The 25640-nt window shown below is 42.5% G+C and overlaps 1 protein-coding gene across 1 annotated transcript; it reads right to left on the bottom strand.

The window, feature by feature from the left end:
* Positions 1-20166: 20166 nt before the first annotated feature.
* On the bottom strand, positions 20167-25366 carry LOC121594201 (tryptophan 5-hydroxylase 1). The gene is made up of 8 exons (XM_041917251.1): positions 24938-25366; positions 22349-22673; positions 22121-22286; positions 21955-22005; positions 21365-21646; positions 20933-21292; positions 20652-20868; positions 20167-20586 (listed from the first exon to the last, which is right to left on the bottom strand). Exons 1-8 carry the CDS (start codon positions 25043-25045, stop codon positions 20512-20514), a joined length of 1584 nt encoding a protein of 527 aa, XP_041773185.1. The 5' UTR covers positions 25046-25366; the 3' UTR covers positions 20167-20511.
* Between the last annotated feature and the right edge of the window lie 274 nt (positions 25367-25640).

The raw sequence follows: 25640 nt of genomic DNA, 5'->3' as shown, positions 1-25640 counted from the left end.
TGTAATTGTATTATAGTTTCAAAATTGTGCACACAGTTTCTGATGCTAGATTTTGTAAACAACACAATTGACTTACAGCTCAAAAATTGATGCCTAAGGCCGCAGATACACGACGCGAAGTTTCCTCGGTACCGCGATCAAACTCGTATAACTCGGCTGTCAATCCAGAATAGCAATGAAGCGTCATTCGATGTCGCTACCGAGGAAACTCGTGGTGGGTATATCTGCGGAATTGCGAGCAAGATTGCAGGCGAGGCAGAAATGACTGAATTAGCTGAAATGTTCTACTGTTATACGAGGTAACCGGAGCCGAGGAAACCTCGCGTCGTGTATTGTATTGTGTAGAATTGGAACCAAAACTTTGCGACAATGACTGTAAGATAATTTTCTTCAATATAGAATGTATAAATTAATAAGAAAAATGAGCGTTATAGTTAGAGAAATATGAAGAGAACATTTGTAGAGTTAGAACCCACTTACACATAACAACTAATGCTAACCATTGATTGAGTTTCAATATGCTCGCCCTGCTTTACTATTCCAATTTAATAACCGATTTTATGGACCGATTTCGGTTTGCGCTACGCTACCCCTTCTCCTACCTAACCGGCAATAAAACCACATTAAACATTTGCAATCACACAACATTCCGTTCGATCATTGGCGTGCTTTTCGGCAGTTAACGTTTTGAAATCTCGTTTTTCTTCTTATCAATTAAAACAGTTGCAGCTTCACTCCCCGGCCAAACACAAACGCACAAGCGAAACATCGCCCGGAGGCTCTAGGAAACCTCCATTCACCGAACCTTGCTCACACAGAGCGGGGTGAGCCACTCATCCTGTTGTACAGCGTAGCCGCAATACTCATCAGGTTTTATCCTCCATAAAGCACACACCACACCGCATGGCGAAACAACATTGGCTCAACATTTATTTTGCCTCGCCCAAAGCACCCCAGCCGGGAGAAGTGCGCGGGCCAGTTGAGCGTAACCAAGTGCAAACCGCCAAACGAAACACCGAAGTGCTGGCGGCCCACTTCACTTTGCCCGTCGAAGTGTGGTGTTGCTACAAAATGTTGCGGAAAATATATATTTATAAAAATATAACAGCTCACACACAGACAGACAGACGCACTCTGGCTTAGAAATGGTTGCCGATGGAGTGAGAGGAAGCAAGGAAAGTTAAAGAGAGATGCATAAATTGTAATAGCAAACATCACAACACTCCAGCACACTCCAGCACAGGTGAGGGCCGCACGTCGAGCGAACACCCACCGACGATTGGCAACCGACCGATGAGGCCCGTACAGTACAGAATCATTAAACTTACATTTAATTTACACTCGTAAATGGGGGAAAAAACGGTGCCGCGCAAAAATGTGTGAGTGATGAAATGAAATTATTCCGACTAAAATAGCAAGGGGTGAGAGGGTGATTCGAGAGAGAGAGAAAAAGGATCCCACCAACAAGCGCAACAGAGAGCAACGGGTTGGTTCAAGTTGCTGTTAAAAATAACCTCGAGGCTTTTCCACAGCCACATTGCCGATAAATAGCGCGTTGAGTGTTCAAGTGAGTGGAAGGAAAAAAAATCCTTATCAGCTGGTGGAGTTTTTAAAATGTGCGTTAAATATGATTTGTGCGCAAACATAGGGGTGCTCTATTGCGCAAAAAAATAAACATGGTGCCGCAAAGATGCGGTTGCTTGCCTGGGGCTCCTCGGTAAGGGGCGCATATCAAGAGGCTGGAACGAACGATTGAATTTTGAATTATTTTATTCCTAGACAGCCTTTTTTCGCGATACCTTTTAACCAAAATTTCAATCCACCTCTAGCCGCTATCTTCCCACAGACTGCTGCCATCTTGAGCAACAGGATGGTGCTACTGCTCCAATCACTAGCCCCCAATCATCAGCCCCCGACGGGGATCAACACGGAGCAGCACAAATTGTCCGTATCAAGCAGGGGAGTGGTTTCAATTGCGGATTTGTCAAACCGAAACCCCCGATAGCGTAACCAAAAAAGCCACACCGGCAAATCCCCCGTGCCGACGGATGCCGGATGCTTTGGGGTGAGTAACATCATCATTACCAGAATCAACAGCCAACGCTGCCCTTCATCACGGGCTCGGCTGCTGCGCTCCGTCCAGCCAAGAAGAAACGACCTTGCCGAACGCCCTCGAGAGAAGTGAATCTTAATCTTCCTTCTGCTGCCGTCTAGCGAGCAGGCGAAATGCTCGACCGAGCGGAGTAATTTCCACAATCACACACACCGACACGACGAACAAGATGGTAGCTATCAAGTCACGAATAGTCCTTTGCGGAAAGGGAAAGTAAATTTTCACTCAATGAAGCCACCTTGCCATCCCATCGTACGGTGGCAAGAAAGCTGCCTTCGGTGCAACTGCTCTCATCCTTACACAGCTCAGGGGTTGGTTCGTGCGCTCGGCACACACAAGGACGAACCTCACCCATTGCACCCCCTCTGTTCCTCTGTCTCGCCCTGCTTCCAGCAGCATCATGCTAGGGAGCAGGCGGCTCACAGTGAGACATTTTCCCAACCCCCCCATCAGCCGCTCCGGAGAAGGAATCTTTCGCTCGGTAAACACATCCGCCGTACAACCGCCCGGTGCTGAAGCAACAGGATGCCGGCAAAAAAAGGACAAGAAGCAAACACACTGCCACACACATTGAGCCAAACCCAAGACACCGGGGCAAACACGTTCAACAGTGTCTGAGGTGGTGGTTTTCGATTCATCCTTACCATCCCGTTTCCCGTGCGGAGAAGTTTATGCCCCGAAAGCCTTTCTACCCGGTTCGGAGCTGGGAAGGTTCGGGTTGCGTTCGGTTACGGGTTTTTGGGGACGGGTTCGGGTCGGGTCGTGCCGGGCATGCAAGAAGGCAACAGTTTAAACACACTTTCTGGTCGTTTAGCACCATTTTGTCATTTTTGCGAGATGTGGGATGATAGCGGGGAAAGGGATGGGTTGCATGAGGAAGGTCGTTTGCTTGTTGTGGGAGAAGATTCCTTACGGGAACATCACTTACACAGTGTTGCAAGGGAGATGGTATTGCAGCTGGGCTGTGTTACTTTACTTTTACTTTTACTTATTTTTATAGAGACTTTGAGGTCTAGCTCATTCGCCTCTTTGGGCTGTGTTAGTTGTTTGTTAAATCACTTCTACATGCTTTTGGAATGGGTTTTGAGCACTTTTTTTCATTTTAGAGTTCTTCAGTTTTCAAGTAACTGGTTCAGGTAATATTCTCGGTCAAGCAACATTCATCGGATCTAGAATGTTGGATCTTTAAAACCAGAAGATTGCACATTTTACCCTGAAGTGAGTTCATTTGAAATTGTTTTGTTATTGTTTAAAGTAAATTAAGTTAAGGCTTCATTTACTTTGACAACGGGCCATGTCTTTGTTGATGGATATGGCGGCTTCTACAAGGATGTGTGGGCTCCATTCTCATCTAGCGTCTTGTCCATGTAGCAAAGATCTCAATAGCTTCAATGGTGGTTCTGAATAACACCTTAGAAGTACTTTAGTGAAAAGATATTAAACATCACGAAAAAATACTCTTAATTTGTAATTATATTACTCTTTGGGATGATTTTGATATCTACTGGTACAGTCTGTTCCCGAGTTTGTGCGTTCCCGAGAAATCCGCGTAACTCAAATATCAGCGTAAGTCGCTTTATACATCAGTAAATAATTTCGCTGTCTTGGTCAAAATACAATTGATAATTCAGTAATTTTTATTTGATTGACTTCTTTCATACACTTTATCACTTATTTGATACGATTTGTGCCGAACATTCTGATATTTTTCGCTTTTAAGTGGATTTAATTTTTTAACAAAAATTCAATTTATACTGCGTTTGGCAATTTTTGCAGCAAATTATATTAATTTGACGTTTGATCTGTCAAATTTTGAAAACTGCGTATCTCAGAATCCGCGTAAGTCGCGAACCGCGTAGCTCGGGAACAGACTGTACTTACAATTAATGCTAAATGCAAGTTACACTGAGCAAGAACTTTTTATTTGTAAATATTGTGTGCAGGATAGGAGGAAAAGTTAGGCGATAGCTTTACAAAAATATACGTAATAACAGATATATTGTGTACATTTTATATGATATATTCCATAAAAGGTATTGCCAAAATACCGAGAATCTCACAAAAGTGTGTCTCTACAGTACAGTAACTGCAAATGAAAAGATACAAATGAAAGAAGTACTGAATATTCTGCTAAAAAATATATTTAATGCCCCTTTCTGTCGATTCTGAGATATAATAAATCTTTAGTTATTAAGCGTCTGAACAATTTTGCCAAACAAGCTTGGAGCCAAACCTTGGATGCGTCCTTGAGGAAAAGAAAAACATCGAGAACGTCCTAAAAGTTAATAGCGATTTTTAAAACAAAGCTCATTTATGTGTCTTTTGTGGCTATTTAGAGCCTATTGATGCAATAGCTGTTCATTTGTCACAGTTCAAGAAGAGTGTATTTCAAATGATTTTGGAGTTTTGATCAATTTGAACTCGATAATGTAAAGCCTAACGAAATTGAGGCGCAATTAATCTGGTTTTGGGTTGTTTAAAATTGAAAAAATGCCTTCGTTTTCGGTGCGACGACCAGAGCAAGATTTGAATTCATGATTTGCTATGCTTTGGCACTCGCTAAACTATCCAATTTCATTCCTTAACTCAAAACAATGCATGAAAATGATCACTATTTATTCACACAATACTCAACATAATGTCGTCCAATCTTGTTTTCAATTGAAACTCCGTATTGTCCCTCTACAAATGGTAAAGACATGCAATTAAGCACAGCAATTGGCCCCAGGCGGTTTGTCTAAGCTTTCCAAGAAGGAGGGAATTTCACACGTTCAGCGTGACACGCACGTCACTTATCTTTCTCTTGATACGGCATTTCAAGAGCTTTCAGTCACAGTCCAGCTTGTACACACACACACACACTCACACACAAATCACCTTAAAACCCGCTCCCATCCTACTAGCACAATGACGGCCCAAATGAACAAATCTTTCCGACCAAACGCAGACGCCACTTAGCCACAGAGCTAACAAAAACCTGGCCCGAAAATTGTTCATCATCAACCCCGGACACCATCCACATGCAAAAGGACTCCCCAAACAACAAACAAATGATTTTGATTGAAAATGGCTGCCATTTTCGGGGGCTACTCGAGCATATCTTTTTTTTTTTTTGTTTAGGTCCTCGGTTTGATAAATTGCGTACAGCAACTGACAATCAAAAGTGGTTGACAATGAAGAAGAAGAAGAAGAAGAGCGAAAAACGCATGCAAAAAACAAGCATCTCTCACGTACAGACGATGTGAAGATACGCACACGCACCAACCGCGCAGAGACGGCCGACATCAAACGAAATGACATTTCTTGATGAAAGCGCACCGAGCTGCATCAATTGATGAGAATGGTTCACTATTTTAAACCCGAAACATTTCACCTCACTCGCATGCCAGCCCGGGACATGGTTCTTTGCAGCAAAAATCTACAAACTTCCCGAAAGCCCTTGCCGAAGGAAATGGGAGGAGTTTTCATACAAGGCGTGTATGCAGATTTTTGCACTGAGCTGAACCGAAACACACACACACACCAACCGTCCCATGCCGTGTAATTTCAACCCCCCTTGGTGCTGGCTTTCGCCCGTTTCGCTGCCCAAAAGTGGCCATCCCTTTATATATGTGCGTGTGTGAAGATTTTCGCACTAGTTCCCCCCGTACGCGGATGCATTTCGATTGCGATGGTTTTGACAAACGATCGCCGGGCTCCCAGACCCCACTGGAAGCACCGGGCGAAGCTAAAATGTGAAGCGCTTGTGAAGGAAAATGTTCAACAGCCACGCGCTCACGGACACGGACCTACATCGTCGTCGTCGTCGTCGTGCGTTGTCCTGCAGTCGCTGCACACATGAATAGATGCAGCACCGGCTTGCAGCTCTGGTCCGGTAAATAGAAGCGAGAAAGGGGCCCTTTTTTTGGTGTCCGAAACGTCCAAACCCGGCCAATTCTTACGATTGCATTGCATTGCGCTTGTTTGATGATCTCGCTACTTGTCCGAAACCATTCCGAGGGGGCTAATTTTGCCAGTGCCGCGAAACTTGAAACAGGAAGTGGTCGTACCAGTGGATCGAATTCCTCACACACACACACCACAAGCGAGTTAGTCACTTTTTTTCTTTTTCTCCAGAGTGGCAATAGAAATCCAGCCTGCAAAAGAGTCCGGTTCAGCAAAAAACGGACGTCAGCGCGCTCAGTTCTCAAGATCCTTCATGCTGGGGCAGCCCGGGAAGGATCCGTTTCGCGGCCCGTGGAAGCATTTTTTGTTTCCGGATGTGTTCCGGTGCACGGTGCCAACCGTTCCTTGATGGATCTGCAGTACATACACACACAGATACGCACGTTTTCTGCCATGTTCAGCCGGCTGCCAAGTGCAGAGTGCTTGCTAGCCCGGATGGCACGGTGTGTGTGCCACCAAAAGCGCGATTCCACCCCGGTCTTATGCGTGCTCATGTGTTCTCTCACCATCACCACCAGCCAGACGAAACTTATACGCCCACACTTGCCTGCCAGGGGTGGTGGTGGGCCAATTGAAAAAGTACACTCCGTCCTACCCTTAGCAAACAGGGCGGCCAAGCACCGGCGCCAAAGACAGCGCAACGGGCGCAACGAAGCGTGTACGCTTGGAACCCGCGTGCGTGCTTGCTTGCTGCATGTACTTCCGGCGCTGGAAGGAACCGGGCCAGCGAATGCACAAAGATTACCGGGCATCTGGCCGGGACGTGTGCAGGAATTTCTTGAATCGCTCATAACTATAGTCCTGCAGGATCGGCGCACACACACACACACACGGTACGAGTGGTTTTTCGTGGTGGGATTTCAATTTCATTTTCGGACAAATTCGGGAGATGCAAGCCTCCCGGGGTGCGCTCCTGTGCGTTTTGTGCGTTGAATATGATTGAAGTGAATCAAGCGAAATGTTCAATTACAAATCGTGTGCAGCGGAGGTCTGGACGGTTCTGGAAAAAAGGCAAAACACTAAAGCCGGGCAAACGGTAAGCAACCGCAAGGACCCACTTCTCGACGGGGGGAAAAGTGAGGATTGAATGTACATATATATATATGCACAGCGGAACAAAACGTTGGCGCATTTGCTTGGGTTGCGGTTTTGGACCGAGGAGTTTTTGCACTTGAGGAAATGCATATTGTGCACTGCACCAGCCTGTGCGGGCCGGATGCTTCCTACGCGGGAAAGATGCATTCACGATGCACTGCTACTGCTGGTATAAATGCTTTCGATGGTGGAGAGTGCAAAAAAAAGAGAAGAAAAACAGACTTTTTAGAAGTAAACGATCATTCAAAAATGTTTTTGCAAAACCCCCGACCAGCGTCGCCGGTGGTTGATTTTGCAGAAAGTTTCTCCTTCTGTGGGGCTTTTTTTACGTGTTTTTTGGCGAGAAAAAGTTCTACAAACATTGGTCGGTTCGCAGTTGTCCGGAACCTTATCAATGCACATCGTCGTCATCGTATCATCTGCAGGGCGATGCAATTTTTGGTGAATTTTTTGATGGTTTTGGTTTTGGGAGGTCAAGTTTGACGGTGCAGAGAGCGGAACAATAGGCTCAAGCTGGTGCATGGGGAGTAGAGTTTTGCAGACAAACATTTTGTGTTTGTTTTTTATTCTGAATTTTTGGACCATTGTGTACTGGTTTTGTTGTTGTTAAATGGAGCTTTTAGGTTCGTTTAATTACATTACAACATTAGAATCATTTACTAAAGTTTGTAAAGTATTTTCAAATGCCAAACAATTTCCCAAAAAATTTAAGACTGAAAAAGATCCTGCATTGATTGGGCGTTGTAGATTGAAGCCATCTGGAGCACCAAGTTGTTAGCATCGACTAGTTGCAATAAACAGTCAGTCAAAAGGATCGTGAGCTACATTCGAAATGCTTAAAGCACTTCAAAATTATCAGATCTGGACGCATTACATCGAACCTGACTTTACTTTTGGTTCTGAAATCTGCTCCAAAAGTACAGCTGCATTTATCTGACACAGGCTTAAAAAAATAGGCTCAATAAAACAGTTTATGCAATGTATTAGTTGTTTTAGGTATTTACAAGGTTGTCCTTGATTTAATGGTTGGTTCCCATAATGTTTTGTTGAATCCCATATTTGTTTGATGTGTACCTACGATTTTTTAGGCGTTTCCCAGAATTGTTTGGTTCAAATGTATTGATATCCAATCGGAAAATACCAATAAATTATGGGAACGAACCAAAAATCTATGGGATACGGTCAAAAAATTGTGGGAGCGCACCAAAAAATCATGGGAACTGGCCAATAAATCGTGGGAAACCCTGTAAAGCCATTTGACAATAGGATTGTGAAGGACCCGAGACATTTAAATCGGTTTGAACTTGTATTATTACGATTTGCAGTCTCAACGGTTTGGGAAGTAGTTATAAAACCCTGTCTAGATATTTAAGGAGAATTCAAACTGTTAGTTCATTCCATTCCTAACTCCTGTCAAAAGTGTAAGAAATTGACATTCGATAAGCTTGACGGAGGGTTCTAAAGGTTTAAAAAGAATAGTTCGAACTAATGTCGACACACGGTAAGATAAACTTTCTAAGATTAAACAGCGAGGAATGAACAACTTAGAGAAATATGAATATTGTTTGTGCAACTAATCAAACGTGTTGCTATTGATTTTGAAGATGTAAAATGGAAGCAACTATGATAATGTGTAAATTATAGGAAAACAATGATAATCTTGAAGAAAGTCAAATGAAAAAAATGAAAAGAAACTCTGCTGAACTTATTTGGGAATAAGGCTATCTTCAATTTAAACCATGTAAGGCTGGAAATACACGAACCGAGATCGTTGCAGTTCCGCGTCTTCTTTAATTCAGTTGTAGAACAGTTGGGATTTGACAAATCTTTCGCGCCTTCAATCGCGCCTCCAATGATGTTTCACAGTGATACCCGACTTCAATATTTCTGAGATTCTCGCGGTAGCGCGAACCGGTTATATTTACTTTTTCTGATGGATTTGTTTGAAAACTCGTGTCGAGAAACGAGTTTTTTATTTGGATTTTATATTTGATATGACAGTACAAGTCATACGGGTCGCGTATCTCCAGTCTAAAATCTTAACGAAAGGACTTTTTATCAAACGAACACTGCTAACGGAGGTTTACTACGAAAGGCTATTGAAGTTCTTACAGCTAACAAGTTCAAGGATGTAATACCAACGACAAGACGCTTTTTAACTTATAATAATCATCCCAAAAACAGGATTGTCTTTAACTCTAAACCAACAAAGCGGTTCATAACGGTGCTTTAAAGTAAGGAAACGACTAGAACTGTAATTATACGTTCCACGACACGTAACCCGTGGATGTCTGGTAGAATATCTCAAGATAGTTTTTGTACTACACATCCAACCTGACTGCCAATTCATGTAAAAGCTGCCCCGAACACATTGGCGATCGTCGGACGCTCCACAAACGATTTCTTCCATCGAAGCGTATGCGAACATTGTACAAAATCAATTACATTACGGGCACTAACGCATGCACAAGGCACACACCGTCCACTTTAGGGCTTTAGCCAACGTACCGCACGCAAAAAAAAATAGGCCTCAGCTGACCCACCCGCTTGGTAGTGTACCTTTCTCAGCTAACCGAAGTGGACGGGAGAGTAAGGGGCACAAAAAAAAACAAGCCGTCCAGCAACGAATACTCCGAAAAGAACAAACACGGGGAAAAAGACCCTGCCCAAGATCGAAGTGCTTTCCGTTTACTAAATGGTGGATGTGCATCCTTGGTAGGTGTTCGTTCGGTAAATTTCGCTTGGCCTGTTCTTTTTTTTTTTTGTTGAAACTTCACATGCTCTTTCCATGTTCCATACACATTGCTCGTCTAACAAGCTTCCGTAGCAATAATATGCATAAGCCATCGGAAAACTGGCGTTTGGATGGCTGGGGGTGGTGCGTACACCGCGCGGTACACCGAAATGCCTTCACACGGGATGGTAACGGAAAGGCATTTCCATAGAGAGCGAGGGAAAAAAACGCACAATTTGCCTGCTTTTATGGATGACGGATCCAGAGAAAGCACAAGCAGCAGCAGCAGCAGCAGCAAAAAGAGAAGCTGAAAATCCTAAGGTGTTTTTGGGGTTCGTTTTTTGTTCCCAGTTCTTTTGCTGCCCAAATTAAAGGGCAGTAACAAGCATTCCTCAGCAGCAGCAGCAGCAGCAGCAGCAGCAGCAGTACGGGTAAATTGAGGCGTGTCAGGCTTCAGAATGAGGACAGCGGAAAAGCGCTGCAGGTTAAAGGTTAAAAAAGCAATCGAATTGAAAGGGGCAGGAGGCAGATGAACTTATTCACAAAAGGATATAATGGAAGCAACAAAGTCAGTTTGGCATGTTCTAAGAGTCTTTTCTGAAATGTTGAAATTTTGGCTTAAAAATCTTAAATTGGGTTTGAAAAAGCTATTGAAGACAAAGGTAAGTACTTAATATTTATTAAAAATCATTAAAATCCTTACCAAAATTAAAATAAAATAAAGAAAATATTATAAAACAATCAATAACACATAAAAGATAAAAAACATTGCCACAAACCCAAACAAGCTTACGAAAATTGTGTAAAACTCCTTTGAAAATAGAGAGAAAAAACAGTTTGCATCATCTATTTTAATTCCCGCACTGGATCGCATTGAAATACAACACCAGCGTTGGATTTTTCCTTCTAAAGATTCGTTAGCAAAAGGCCCCTCTCCATCAACCCCCTCCACCCTGCAAAGCCAACGCGTGGGGCGCGCGTAAAACAAAACAAAAAACCTGCTGGTGGAGAAAAATGTGCATTTTTACTGTTCGTTTCGTTTCGGGAATCGACGCCATCCGCCGTTCCTTGCACACACACACACACGCATACTCACAGAATCCATTCTTTCCCTTCCCATCGAAGCTGACCACACGGCCACCTAACCATCCAGCGCCCCCCCCCCCCCTTTTCGGGGTTCTCATCTCTGTGCGGTTGTATCTCTATGTACAGTCAGTCCAAAAAGTATTCGTCTAGCTGAATATTTTACAGAAAAGGGCGAATTATGGCCGCAATACGTATGGGGCGATAAAAGTAATGATGAGGTTTGATAAAGGGACCATCAGTACACATGTTTTGCTAAAACATAAGCATTTAAATAGTGCAATAGCATCCAAAATACATAAAAAACTGAAAAAAGTCGTTTAAGGGGCGCGCAAAAAGTATTCGTCCATCTAGTTTTTAATTATTTACGCTGTACAAACACTACGTAGACGTGAATTAAATTTATTATTATCAATCTACTGATGACTTCCTTCTAAATTAATGCATTTATGTTGTTTCAATTGCACTTCAAGCGGTCAGAGAGGCACTAAAGGCGGGAGAGTTAAATGATTGGAGCATGATGGCGAAAATCGTATCTTTGACTTATGCATAACCTATCCTACCCATTTTTGAAGGTTACAAAATGTATGGGAGGCCTCGTTCCTTCATTTGCTCAGAGTTAGGCCATTTTTCTGACACTAATTGAGTGACAAACTGCCATGTAAGCAGCCATCCTTGACGGTAAATCTAACGAAAGCAGTGGTTTAATGTCCAAAAAATCAAATTTTACCAAGGAATTAGTGCATTTTGTGATGGCCAATAAGATCAGGAAAAGAGATCGGTCACATTTGGTTGATGGGTTATGCTGCATTTCATCGTAGCTGGTCAAGTAATAGCTTGAACGAGTGAGTTATTACAAACATATTTTTTTTTAATAATACCATACACATAAAGTGGCCAAATCTGTTGAGGTGCATCAAATAATTCAGGAATTTATTCCAAATTAGGCTCTACTAACATATTAAAACATGTTTCAATCGCCAAGGTCATACGGCCGACATGTACCATAGCGAAAACAGTCTACTAAGATGCAGCAACAAACTCTCGTGTAACGGTAGCACCATGGTGTCATGATACTAGGACTCCGTGAGGAAAGGTGAGCTAGAAAAATGATTCAAAATGATAGGAGACGAGATGGGGAAACATATTAATACAGGTTTTAAGTACTTTGAGTCCCAGTTCTGAAAAATTTTACTTACAAATGTATTACATGTTTCAAGAACAGTCGAGCTGGAGAACATACAGAGCATTGTCATTTGTCCGGAACGCCAAACCAGCTGAAACCAAACTGATGAAAATGATTAAGTAGACTCTCAATATGATATCAGCTGCCATTTTTTCAATTGAACTTGGCCACGTAGTCTGGAAACCAGAGAACCAGAGAATAATTGGAACAAGTCTTGTAGGATGAGTGGCTAAAAAAAAAGACCTTTTTAAAGGTTCAAATGAGTTCTTGCGTTGTGCAAGTAGTCACCAATAGTTATAAATGCAATAAGAAACAAGATCAGGACATTTTTTGAATCCATAACCTTTGTTTTTATACGCATATTGCGTCAAAAGTCTGATGGACGAATACTTTTTGCGCGCCCATCAAACGACTTTTTTCAGTTTTTTTATGTATTTTGGGTGCTATTGCACTATTTAAATGCTTATGTTTTGGCAAAACATGTGTACTGATGGTCCCTTTATTAAACCTCATCATTACTTTTATCACCCTATACGTATTGCAGCCATAATTCGCCTTTTTCAACAAAATATTCAACTAGACGAATACTTTTTGGACTGACTGTATGTATAGGCAGGACTCTGCGATGCGTGTGCGAAAAGGGTTTGCGTTCGCTATTTTTCCAAACTCATCCCAGCAAGCATAGGAGTAGCAAAAACAAAACAACGCACCCAAAACAAAAAAAAAAGAGGAAAGAATCCCACACGTCGTAAGGCCTCTTGCGAGCGAAAGTTGTGACTCTTTTGATGATGCGCTGCCACCAGCTCCCGTGGCAAACGGGGCAGTCGGGGCAGTCGGGACAAACAAAAAGGGAAAAGAAAAGCACCAAGGTTCCCCACCTGGTGCCGCCTGCAGTCACCGCCGTGGCCGTCCCCGCGCGTAGGTAACTTCGATGCCATTGAGAACAGGGCAGACCAGGGCAGACGGCGACGACGACAACGTCAAGGCATGGGGAAAAGGATGCGCAAAATGATCGAAGCATCGGAGAAATGGGTTTTCCTTTCCGTTGTCATTTTTTTCGCCATCTTTTTTGTTTTTCTTTTTTTTTGTATTTTTTTATACACCCAAGCGGAACAAGAATTGATGACTGAAATGAAACTAAGGATTCACATACACATACATGAAAAAAAAACGCAGCAACCGGCTGCATCACGAGTAAAGAGTGAAAAATTAAACCTCACCCTCGTTCTCGGCTTCACCACCAGGGGGAGAGGGCCACCAGTGTGGGGTAGTGTGTGCGTAGATGGCGTTGGTGAATTTTAGAATTCGAATATTCGAATGTGACGCACGACCTAGGGAAAAAGACAGAGAGATTGAGAGAGAGAGAGAGAGAGAGAGAGAGAGAGAGCGAGAGAGAGAGAGCGGAAAAATGCGAAAAGAAATCCTTCGCTACGTAACCCTACGTAGTACCGGGATTTTTAGTGAAATGGTAAGCAAAAACTAGTGGGTGGCTGTTTCCCTTCCATTTCTCTGGCACCTTCTCCCATCGCTCTTGCCTTTCAAACGGATATACACACCCCTATCCGCTAACGCTTCATTCCCAATCACCGATCACTGTAAGAATACGTTGAACGATGGCCTGCAGGGAAATTGCACGGCCCCAGTCCTAGGCAGCATCATCTCGGCAGCCACCACCCCGTGCGCATCCCGCACGGCCCGGACAATTCCAACCCCCCCCCGCACAGAGAGTGTCCGGCCGACGATCGATGTCATATACGTGGCGGGAACCCGAAAATCGCGAAACCCGAAACCATCTCCAAATGCCCGCGCGCGCTCACTGCGCTGGTTGTTGGCCGCGCGGCGTTGGCATTGCATTTTTTTGTCCACCCCTCCCTGTTGTTCTTATTGCTTCATTTATTTTTGAATTTATCCTGTACCTTCGTGCGTGTGTGAGGGAGGGATTTTTTTCCCCCGCCTGAATAAAAGGCACCTTGCGTTTTCGTGTGCCAAATTTAAAAAAGGATTCCAAAAAAATGCGTTCATCTATCTCTACCAACACACACACACATGGTTGCGTATCGCTCACCGGATGCGAATCAGTCGCAACGTGGACGCGGCAATGCGTCTTGCCGCCCTTGCCCGCACCCACCCAATAGGGTGGCATCGGAGCAAAAGGAATAAGTAGAGACAAAATACAGCGAAAGATGGGCCCTGCACCGGAATCAATCTAATCGCGACGACGACGACGACGACGACGATACCAAAAACGTCGTACCGGGGCCAACGCATCGAAGTCCGTCATTAGAGTTTCACTCATCCTAAAACCCATCCCTAGAAAGAAATGTATGTGTAGGTGTGTGCGGGCTCGCGGACGGCCCTAGTGGACGCTAAATTTATTAAAAAAGGGGAACAGCTTTTTCGGGGAAACAGCGCCAACAACGCACAACGCGTGCGTTGCGGCAGGGTGACAAGAGTGATGAAGGAAGGGGGACCATCCCTCCCCCCCCTTTTTTTGCCCGGTACATCTTTTGTGAGCAACCGGAGCAGGAACGAGCTAAATTGTGACCGTCTATTTCGGGAGTTTTTAGTTGTTGCTGCTGTTGTTACCCCCAGTGCCACATACACCTTGCTCGCGTGTTTTTGACACAGGCGCGGGCGAGATTTGATTTTTCTGGGTGCACTTTGCTGTTGCTGTTGCCCTGCCAACGCTTGGTGTGGGGGGGGGCAGGCATCCTTCCGCGCGGTGTTAAGGACGTGGTCGGCCGCGCTTTGTCGCGGAAAGTGACGCCTAATGGGTTGCCTCCTACCGGCGTGTGCCTTATTGTGCAGGTGTTTTGACAGCTTTTGCCGACGCTCTTGCTTATCCTGTGTGCACTGGATCAAAGTGAGGCACAACCAGAAGTGTCGTGCAATGCTTTGAAACACATCGATTGAGAGATAGAGCAAGTAAAAAATACTACGATATTGCGCCAAACAATGACACTACAATTGATTTTGTACGATCTACGGCGAGGTGATACCTTGTTTAGATAGATTTCTTTTGATTGAAAAATTGTACGAGCTGTATAAGGTACCAAAATAGAGAGGAAGTAGAAATATCAGAGCCTACAAAAAAAAAACCCCAATGAGACAACCAGTTTAACTCCTAGCTAGCGAAATGGACGTTCCTTAGTTGTCAGAAAAGTTAATTTTATTTGCACCTGAACGGACAATCGGATGTAGAAACACATTTAAAACTCCACACAATACCGGTGTTTTTATGCTAGCAAAGTCCCGATGACCCCCTATGTCCAGCAACATCTTTGAATTTAGTGAGTTAACTGACCACAATACTAGCACATAATTATTTAAAAACAAAGTAATAAAAATAATATCTTGGACGTTTAGGGAGGGAAAATTAACCCGCATCAGTAGTGTTTGAATAAGGCTGCTAAAAAAAAACTAAATTAAGTTTAAAATAAAGATAATGAATGTTTAACTAGACATTTTGTCCATGGAATACTTTGAATAGAAAATAATCAGAAACTAAAAAAGGCCCAACGAGACCATCAGGAGCAAAAAAAAATGAAGACCTTTGTCGAGTATAAACAGGAATCTTTCAAAAATTAAATCAAACAAATTAAATCATAGCTCATTACGTTTGGATGAGATTACAACCATCCTAAACACAAATTAAATCATAAACAGAAAGATTAACCAGAGCTGCAGTAGAAAAGTTCCAGCATTAAGTGACTAATGTGGTAGAAGAAAGGAAAGAAAACACAGAACAAGGGATTAGAAGCACAAAAGAGGGATAATAAGGATCCCCAATTCACAGCTAGAAGCAAAAAGTGTAAAAATGAAGGAAAAAAACATGATATGAGTATAAAGAATAATATGGTGAGAAATGGTATAAATGACTAGATGATCATAATCTAAGAAGAATAAAGATTGAATAGTAGACAAAAACTGACGAGAATTGTAAAATAATACAAGAATAACAGTTCTAACATAAACTGAACATGCTGATAGTCGAAAAAAGAAGTAAAAATAGAACAAAAGAAAGTAAAATAAACCTAGAAAAGGAAAAAGGATAACGATACATATCCAAAATAGGAAAAATGTTAAATGAAATTATATAAAAAGGAAAGGAAAAAATTAAACTAATTCAAATGAGTAAAGAAATGACATGATAAGAGCTCAAAAAAATGAGTACATAGTAATTCCAAACCTTGGTTGTATATTACGCCATTGCGTTTATCATACAGTCTTATCTTCTAAGCTAATGTAACTCATCGAATATGCTCACCACTCATGAGTAAATCATCGTTAATTGCCTTTTCCTTTTTTTATCAAATACAAAATGAACAGAAACTTTGTTGAATTTAAAATTAGCAATACATTTACCATTTCTACCGAAAAACAGTCAAAACGAATTTCATTCTTTGTTCATTTCTGCCCTGTGTTTGGTATTTGGCTCTACCTTCTTCTAGCCAAGCCCAGTCTCCTCTATGTTTGCCGCTTGTGTGCTATGGAACAAAATTAATTTAAAAATAATGAAAATAAAATTAAACCAAGCAAAGTTACAAAAATACAAGGCACCCGCATCTATGTGTGTGTGTTCGGGTGGTGTTGTAAGTCAGCGTCAGTGGAGACAACCAAAAAAAAAAAATGTATAAACGAAGCTGTCCTTGCACAATGTAGAAAGCCACACAGAGGGAGAGTCACACACCACCTTGGAGTACCGTTTGGGTTTGGAACATTCACAGAACGGAACGTAATCAAAACCAAGCGACCGACGCTAGAAACAGAGAACAAAAATGCAAAACATAAAATGCAAAACAAATAAAACAAACAACAACCTAAAAGACAAAACAACCAACGCACACACACACACACACACACACACACACACACACACACACACACACACACACACACACACACACACACCTACGGAAAGCGGAGTTTTAAACGAAATCAAGCGGTGAACAAAACGGATATTACATAAAATATGTACATATTCCACATGAACACAGACACACACACACGCGCGTGGTCGAGCCAAAAAGTGCTGATGCTGTGTGATGCAAAAAAAAAAAAAAAAAAAAAAGAAACGAAGAGAAAGGGAAGGTTTTGTAATATTGATTCTAAGCAAAATTCGCTCCATTCTAAGGGTAACGACGTAATAACGCCCCTTGCACCCCGTGCGGTCCAGAGCCAAAAACCGGAAAGGGTTACGCGCGAGCCAGTTGCAGCATGCAAAAAAGCAAAAAAAAAAAAATCAAACCCCGGAAGTTCCTGTGTTCCGCACGACGCGGGTGGGTGAACCCGACGCGACGGAGATGGTTTTGTTTTGTTTCGCTTTATTTATTTTATTACGAATTTTTTGCTTGCATCATCCTGTCCTTTTCGCGCCCTGTTCATCCGCGTGGTGCATGGGTGTTTTTTTTCTTTCGATGCTGTTGTTGTTGTTGTTTTGTTTTCATGAGTTTCTAATTGAGATCACCGTCGACGTCCTCGAACGTTCGCCGTGTTTTTTTTTTCCCCCCAAAAGGGTGTACAAGGTGCAGGCGAAACTCGTGTTACCCTCTTCGCGTTGTCAGGGGTAGAGGAGTCAGCAGCGCCAGCCAGTACCATCTGGTCAGTGCAGTGCAGAAACGGTAGGGAGTGTCTGCTGTTCGCCGTACGCCGGCAGAGTTTGATCGGAGGGTCGGGTAAGCGCCGAATGGCCACTCGGTGGGTGGCAGAGCTCACGGTACAAGTTCGGCCAGGTGGGGTGGGGATGATAAACGCTCTGTGTCCCTCATGTTTTTTTGTGAAACCCCTTTTTAGAAGAACGAAATGAGTTGAGGGTAATGTTGTTGCCTTATTGACGGATAAAAGTGGTTAGGAATCAGGATCTCTGGCAGGAAGATTTGTCGGATGGAATACTTTGCTTGACCTACTGACCATAGGTTGGGAAGTGACTACAGTTCTAGATAAAATAGAGCCCGATCGAGGACACATCAAGTCTTCACTGTCCTAAGATCAATCTTCAATAGCCTAAGCCTTACCGTAGCTTGAGAGTTATTGAAGAAATATGTTGTAGTTACTATATATTTCATGCCTCTTAATTGGTATATGAACGCTGAAGTATTATTGCTGATTGTGATACTTAAAAAAAAAGATTTTAGTATAATAATAGCATCAACTGATACTGTATCTGCATTAAATTTTCCATCGATTACCGTTCTTCAAACTGCACCGACATCAACAACCTCAATCAACCTCCACCGACAACTGCTCGAATGACGCAATTGAAATGAACAACAAACAAAAGCTTTGCACACAAAAGCGCCCCCCGCGCTTAGCAAATATTCGAGCAGATGCATGCTTTTCTTTAGAAAAGGTTTCTGCTGTTCGAAAAAGCTTACTGACGCGAGGTGAAGACATGTATAACAGTTGGTAGAACAGTTTGAAAAGGTTTGAACACACACATTTACAGGGTTTACCAGCATAATAACCAACTGGCCACTTGATTATAACAATAGTCGTTTTGAATAGACACCGCTGTCTGCCACTTGCTCACACGTCAGATGGTGTAAGCTACTCTGTCCAATTCAATAACACAATTTTTGCCTTCGATTAGCAATTGTCAAATTCAGCACAGTTTGTTTTGTTGGGACAAATTTTGCAAAAACCAACCATTTTCAAACCCGTTTCTTTTATTCAAGCAATATGCAGTGTAAACCATACATTTCAATAAATCAAAACATTAATTTTGTTAATTATACAACAACCACAAGAAACCGTGCCGAATCCGACCGTTGTGCAATCGAAGGCGAAAATTGTGTTATTGAATTGGACAGAGTAGCTTACACCATCTGACGTGTGAGCAAGTGGTAGACAGCGGTTTCTATTCAAAACGACTATTGTTATAAACAAGTGGACAGTTGTTTATTGGACTGGTAAACCCTGTATTTAACGAAAATGACTGTTAAAATTAAAAATAAAATGCAACATTTATTTAATATTTATTTGTGGCTTCTGTTGAACTATTCATTGATTTTATTTTTTGACTGCTATTTTAACTGATCTCTTTGATGCCAGCCAATACAGGGGTTGCCAAGTCAGTTTCGAAAGTAAACATTGTTATTCACCGCATCCTAGATGTTTTTCAACAGCTGTCAAATGGTACATTTGCTTCAAAATGAAATTTCAGTTTCAACACATGATTTTCAACACTTAGCAAAGAACTGTTAAACTCAATCCAGCTTGAGTTGTGTTGAAAATCATGCTGTAGAAATTAAAAATTATTTTCATGGAAATGAAATGTTAGATCGACGTGGAACATCATTAAGCAGGCGGCAGATAACAATGTTTACCTTTGGAACTGACTTGGAAAACCCTGTAATACAATTAAAGACATTTGGACACTGATTATGCTCAATTTTATGCTTGAGGTGAACGCAGACCCGGTTGGGAATCGATGCTATTCTGCTTTGTAGGAGCCGTCACATCTACCGAATCAGCTGCTGTGAAGCCCAATCACGATGCGATCACCCTATGAAATTTGAATCTGAGCGAGGAACTCCATGTAAATATGTGTAATTTTGCAGAAAAGTGTTGAATTTGGAGGTAAGGAATATGCTTTAGTTTAGTTTCTTCACTTTTAAATCGATCAGGAAATGGACATTAAACCAACTGGTCGTGTGAAAGTATAATGTATTGAAGGTTTCATGCAATCATCGTTTGCGCAATTCCACGGTGCCTAATCATTAAGCCTATACTTTTTCTATTTTGATTTTTTGTATGAAATTTACTAGGAATGCCAAGTACAGACATTTTTCAATCTAGTATTTATTATAGCTATTTATCACCTTCAGTTAGATCATTTGTACAAAAACATTTCAGAAATTTTGTAATCGAATCAATCTTACAAAGCAAATCATAATCATAAGCATAATCTTGATACAGAGAAACTTAATTTTCAACATGCGTTTGACATTTTCCTCTGGATGTTAAAAATGAGTTCAAACAATTGAAACGAAACCCCCACTTTGCCTTTTTTTCTCAACTTGTTGCTTTACGCATTTTATTCATTGCATTGTACAGAAACGGGTAAGAGTTATTTTACAGTTCACACCTAATCATGACATATAGATTATCTTTTCTTTCACAACATTCAGCACAAACAATCACTGCCCATTCGTTGATTGTATAGTTAAGGAAATTTGAGTCATTTTGCAAGAGACGGCAATCGAATTACGGCAACGCTCTGACTAGCTTCTCGCCCACCAACCTCCTCCTTGTCACCGTTTCCCACTGTCTTTTATTGTACATTTTGTGTAAACGTGTTGCAGCATGCAGGACGAACTATTGTTTCGTTTCTTTTCCAGTTCCCTTTGAGCGAATCTACTCTTTACTGGGTGTACTTGAAGTCTGCTCGGGTCCGTCGGATTCTTCCGGATTAAGTGTTTTATCGCACACCTTCAAGGAGAGCAAGCATTTAGTAAAACCATAAATCATTACAGTACTGCTTTTTATACACTCACATGCAAACTGCTCGACAGCAGCTTCTCGATCTTTTCCACGTCCAGGTTTTCATCCATCGCGGACACCTTCTTCAGGGCGGACGAAACAATGCTCAGATCACCGCGCAGCTCGCTCACGACGGCCGTGATCTTCTTCGCATTGCTCAGCACCTCCACCGTTTGCGTGTACGGATTGTACCGCACACCGAACGGGCGCTGAATGGTGTCCGCATAAGCCCTGTACAAAGCGAAGGGAAATGCTCTGAATAAGCGAAGAAATACAACAACTCCTCTCGCATCACCTCATCTTCTCCTTCGCCTCCTCGAACGAGTCCGTGTAGTAGTACGCGTTCTGGTACGCTGTGATGATGCACTCCTCCTGGCACGTCACCTCCGGATCGAACCGCTTGATCTTGTCCGTCGTCGTGATTGCGTGCTGCAGCTCCGCCACCGACGAAAGCAACCCGGCCCCAAACACCTTAAAGCTGCCATCCTGCTGGCGGCACAGCCCAAACTCGACCGTGAAGAAGTACAGCGTCGCCAGCTTGTTAATGTCCTCCTCGGACGCACCGAGCGACGCGAGCCCAATCTCCTGCGAGAACTGCGCAAAGCTCGAGTTGGCTAGGAGCGGCATATGCCCGAGCAGCTCGTGGCAGCAGTCGCTGGAAATACAAAATTTCAAATTACACACGCACCCAGTCAGAAACACTGTATAATTCGAAATTTCAATTTACGGTTCGGGCGTGTAGAACGGATCGGACGAGTGGCGGATGTACTGGGTGCAGTGGAACACCCGGAACGCCAACCCGGACAGGAAGTCGCGCGGTGAGAGGTAACCGGCAACGGGGCGGATCTGGAAGCCGGTTTTGCGCTTCAGAAACACGTTGATGTCCTGCAGCTGGGGCAGATTGTCCTCCCGGTAGCCGCAGTACTTCACCAGCTCGGGCCAGTTCTCCAGATACTCCGGCACGGCGTGCTTGATGTAGAGCTTGTGCAGCTCACGGAACACCGTACCCCTTTAGCGGAAAGAAATGGGAAGGGAAAAAGGTTTAGCACCTCACTGTGCCAAAAACAACCACAAGGATCCTAGGAGCGTCTTAATAGGAAAGATGAGTTCTTGGGCGTAACTTAATTAACCCGTTTGAATGGGACACTCGTTAGACGCAGCACTGGATTGATTACACCCATCCGTTTGGAGCTAACGTCCCTTCCGGCAGGATGTTGAGTTGAGTTTCCGGCGTGTTCTTTTCGGTGCCTCGATCGATGCCTTAAGCAAGAGGGGAGTGATATGCAAAGTCATTGGCAAAGTGTAAATCTAATTTACCAGGTTTTGATTTCCTCCGGTGTGTACTGAACTCTCGGGATGGGACTGCCACTGTTTGGTGTCCGTGGACAAGCAACAATGGGAACAAGAGCATAGAGTTTTATGATTAGAAAAAGTCCGGTCTGGTAGCAAAAGTTCTTCACCTCCAACCGAACGGCACACTTACTGCTTGTAGGAGTTGGCAATGGCCGCAAACTGCTCTCGGCGCATGCGGTACACCGGATCCTTAAACCCGGGATGGTCCGCATCCAGCTCGCTGCCGTACATCAGCACGTTCTGCGCCCGGTCCAGGTCGGATATCTTCCGCGGGAACCAATGCATCTCGCCGAAATCTGTCGCCCAAGTAGCGTACACCGTTAAGCTAGAGCATGCTAGAAACGTCCAGCCCACTTACCGAAACTACCACAAGCGGACAGTGGCGTTGGCGGCGGTCCATCGCTGCTAATCTGGGCCGCGTAGTTAACCGACTGCACTTCGCGCTTTAGCAGTCGCAGCACCTGCTCGAGCCGGTTGGCATCACACTCGATGTCGACCAGGACGTCCGCACTGTCGCACATTTCGCCGCTCTTGTTCAGCTCCACGTGCAGCACGTTGATGCCGAGCTCCTGGAACACGCGCAGCGCACTGGCCAGACCACCGATTTGGTTCTTCAGCGTGAAGATGATGGACGTCCGGTCGGATCCGTTGCGCTCGTTGCCGTTGCTGTGGTCGGCCGATTTCTGCATCGTTGGGGGTAATACAGATAGGGTCGTTACATTCGGTTGAACACGTTGCATGTAGGAACTAACTTGGAGGACATTTGGTTGTAAGTATGCATAGGGTAATTGGCCAGCATTTGAATGCGCCTGAAGGTATGCAATGGGAAGTATTCATATAATTTTTGTTTGTTTTTTCCTCGATAAGATGCTTTGTTGTGCATTAATGTATTATTATTTATTATTTATAAATTGACTACAGCACGGCAAATATTTATGGGAGTTCACGCAAATTTCTCTCAATCATTCTGGGTGAGTTTAGATTCGTATCTGTTGAGGTTGTTTTTACCTCAGCTTTTGAATGGGAAGTTATTCATTTATTGGTGAACTTTTTCTTGAACAGTCGGTTCCTATCATATCACTGAACAATTTAATGCAAATAGAGAACGTTTAACAATCGTTAACATTAGCTCATGCGAAGCTTTTTTATTAAAGTTTGTTAACTTAAGCGTGTTTGAAGATATTTTCTTAGATTGTTTTGATGTTCTAAAGCACACGCATAATGTGAATGTCACAGATCCACCAGGAAGCACAATAGTGCTAAACATTTGAGTTTAAAATAGATATAAAAAATTGGTATATGGTCGTTGTTACTCATTTTTTGACTCTAACTTACATATTTTGTCTCTAAAGCACGCGTTAGAGCCCAGGTGAAGTTGAATTTGAAATAAAATTGGATGCAAAAAAAAGGAGTTTTTGTTATTATATTTCAGTTTTTTTAATCAGAATATTGCTTATTGTTCAGCAAAAGAAAGGATATTCGATTTCCCAACTATGTAGACTATAAAAAGCATTGAGTTAATAAATTAAATGCATTTTCACGAGATTCCCCGCTTTGTTCACGGTGAAAAAATAATGTTCAGCAGGGAATTACAAGGAAATGTTTTTAATTGAGTAATTCAATGTGTTTTACAGACTAAATAGTTGGGGAATTGAATATCCTTTCTTTTTATGTACGATAAGCCATATTCTGATAAATATTCAATGAAATAAAGCAAAAAAACGTTCAAATTTCACGTTCACTTTCACCCAAGGTTTAAAACGACCTTAACGCACCAGTTTTCATTTTTTTGAATTTTTTTTATAAAATTACCATGATTCCTACAAGAGTAAAAAAATGTTGATCTACACACAAAAATAGATGCGTTAGAGTAAAAAATTTATGCGTACTGTCAACAATTTATGCCTTATGGCCAAAATTTCGCAGCAACGACTGTTGATTAACGTTAACGTTAACTGAATTATTATCAACGTTAACTGAATTATTAATTTAATTAGAGTTAAATTAAGTTAAGTTACATTAATTCAAAGTTAAAGTTAAATTAAGTTAATTTAAATTTGGATTGCGTTATGTTAGTTACATTGTAAGGCCTAACAGGGACAATCCTAAAGAAATATAAAACTTTTCCTTGCAAGTCCTCTATTGACTGGCTTTCAGCATAACATGTGCTTATCAGTAAATATTATTTTTGACTTCCATTTATAAATTCTGGAAAAAAATGCTAAAAAAGCTAAATGAAGGATCTATATAACGCGGGTTTTTTGAATATTATGTTAGACAGCACACAACAAACAAAAATGTTTGTGTAGTATTTGTTTCACTTGCAATTGTTTTGTAACACATTTCAAACAAACTAACACCGATTTAATCTACCGTCGGGATACTCGTAACTGTTCGCGAGTATTAGCATCAAATAGGACACTAAAGTAAAGGATGAGTGCAGACAATTCTTATACTATTCTCTAAATCACTGTTGAAAGTGTAGCATGTTTGTTAATTGAAAGGTTGTTAATCATAGCAAAATTGTATATGTCCATTCAATAATTTATTTTTAAGTTTCTAGGCAAGTAAATACGAGGAAAGGTAAACGTTTATCACTATTTTCTTGTAGATAGAGCGCTCTTCCTAGCAAACACCTGTTGCGCATAAACGCCGTAAGAAGTTAACTGTTTCATTTCTTCACATTTCTCTTCGACATAGATTATAAAATGAAAACTATGGAGCATTAATTACACAAACCATCACTAAAGATAAAAAGCCACAAAAAAGTCTAGAAGTAATGATCATATTGCTCCTCTCCAGAGTATCACAGATCACACCAACACACACCAGCACACTTAATCCTTCAGAAAGCTTCGCCAAGAGTCTTCAAAAAATGCACCCAATGTCTCTGTTTTTGTGGGTCAATTTTTACAACATTCAACACATATGAGGAAGCGATAATTACAGCAAATTCCTTCCGCCGATGTAACGGGCTGCCCTCCTTAACGGCCCACTCCTGATCGCCGCTATGGTACAGCCATAATCCCAATAATCCTTTGCCGGAACCACTCATCGTTTTTGCACACCTGAGGAGGGTATAAAAAGTCCAACCGAAACACACTTATTGCACTTTGCAAATCCCGTTGACAAACAGAAATGTTGCACTGTAGCAATCCCAGAAAACAGTGGCCAATGTGCCCTACGAATAACGACGACACAGCACGCACGACGCACTCCTATCAACTGGTGAGCTTTCCAATCACCAGTGGCGCTTTTATACCTTCTGCCCCAAACGGTGGTAGGATTCTGCCGCCCATCCTACGCAGAAAAGCATGGGGTCGGCCTGGTTGTAGGCACACAAGTCAGGAGGGAATGCGGAATGCGGTGTAGAGACATATATATATTCTAGCTTTGCTTACCGATTCATTCTCAGTCAGCACACCCTTCCTGTTGCCTCCTACTGGAGCACGTTCGGAACGAAACCAGCATAAAATCGTCCGCCCCTTCCCAAGCGATATCCTAACCGTTTACAGTGTGTGTGTGTATGTGTGTTTTTTTGCTACTCATCCTCATCCTGTGCACGATGGATGGTTCCGGTTCGATGTTCTTTCCCATCGGATGGTCCTTAAGAAAATTTTGCACTACTCCCAACGGCGTACCACCACCAC

This window comes from Anopheles merus, chromosome 2L (genome assembly GCF_017562075.2).
Source record: "Anopheles merus strain MAF chromosome 2L, AmerM5.1, whole genome shotgun sequence".
Classification (NCBI taxonomy): Eukaryota; Metazoa; Arthropoda; class Insecta; order Diptera; family Culicidae; genus Anopheles; species Anopheles merus.
The sequence above is the reverse complement of the archived record's forward strand: the minus strand, read 5'-3'. Positions and strand labels throughout refer to the sequence as shown.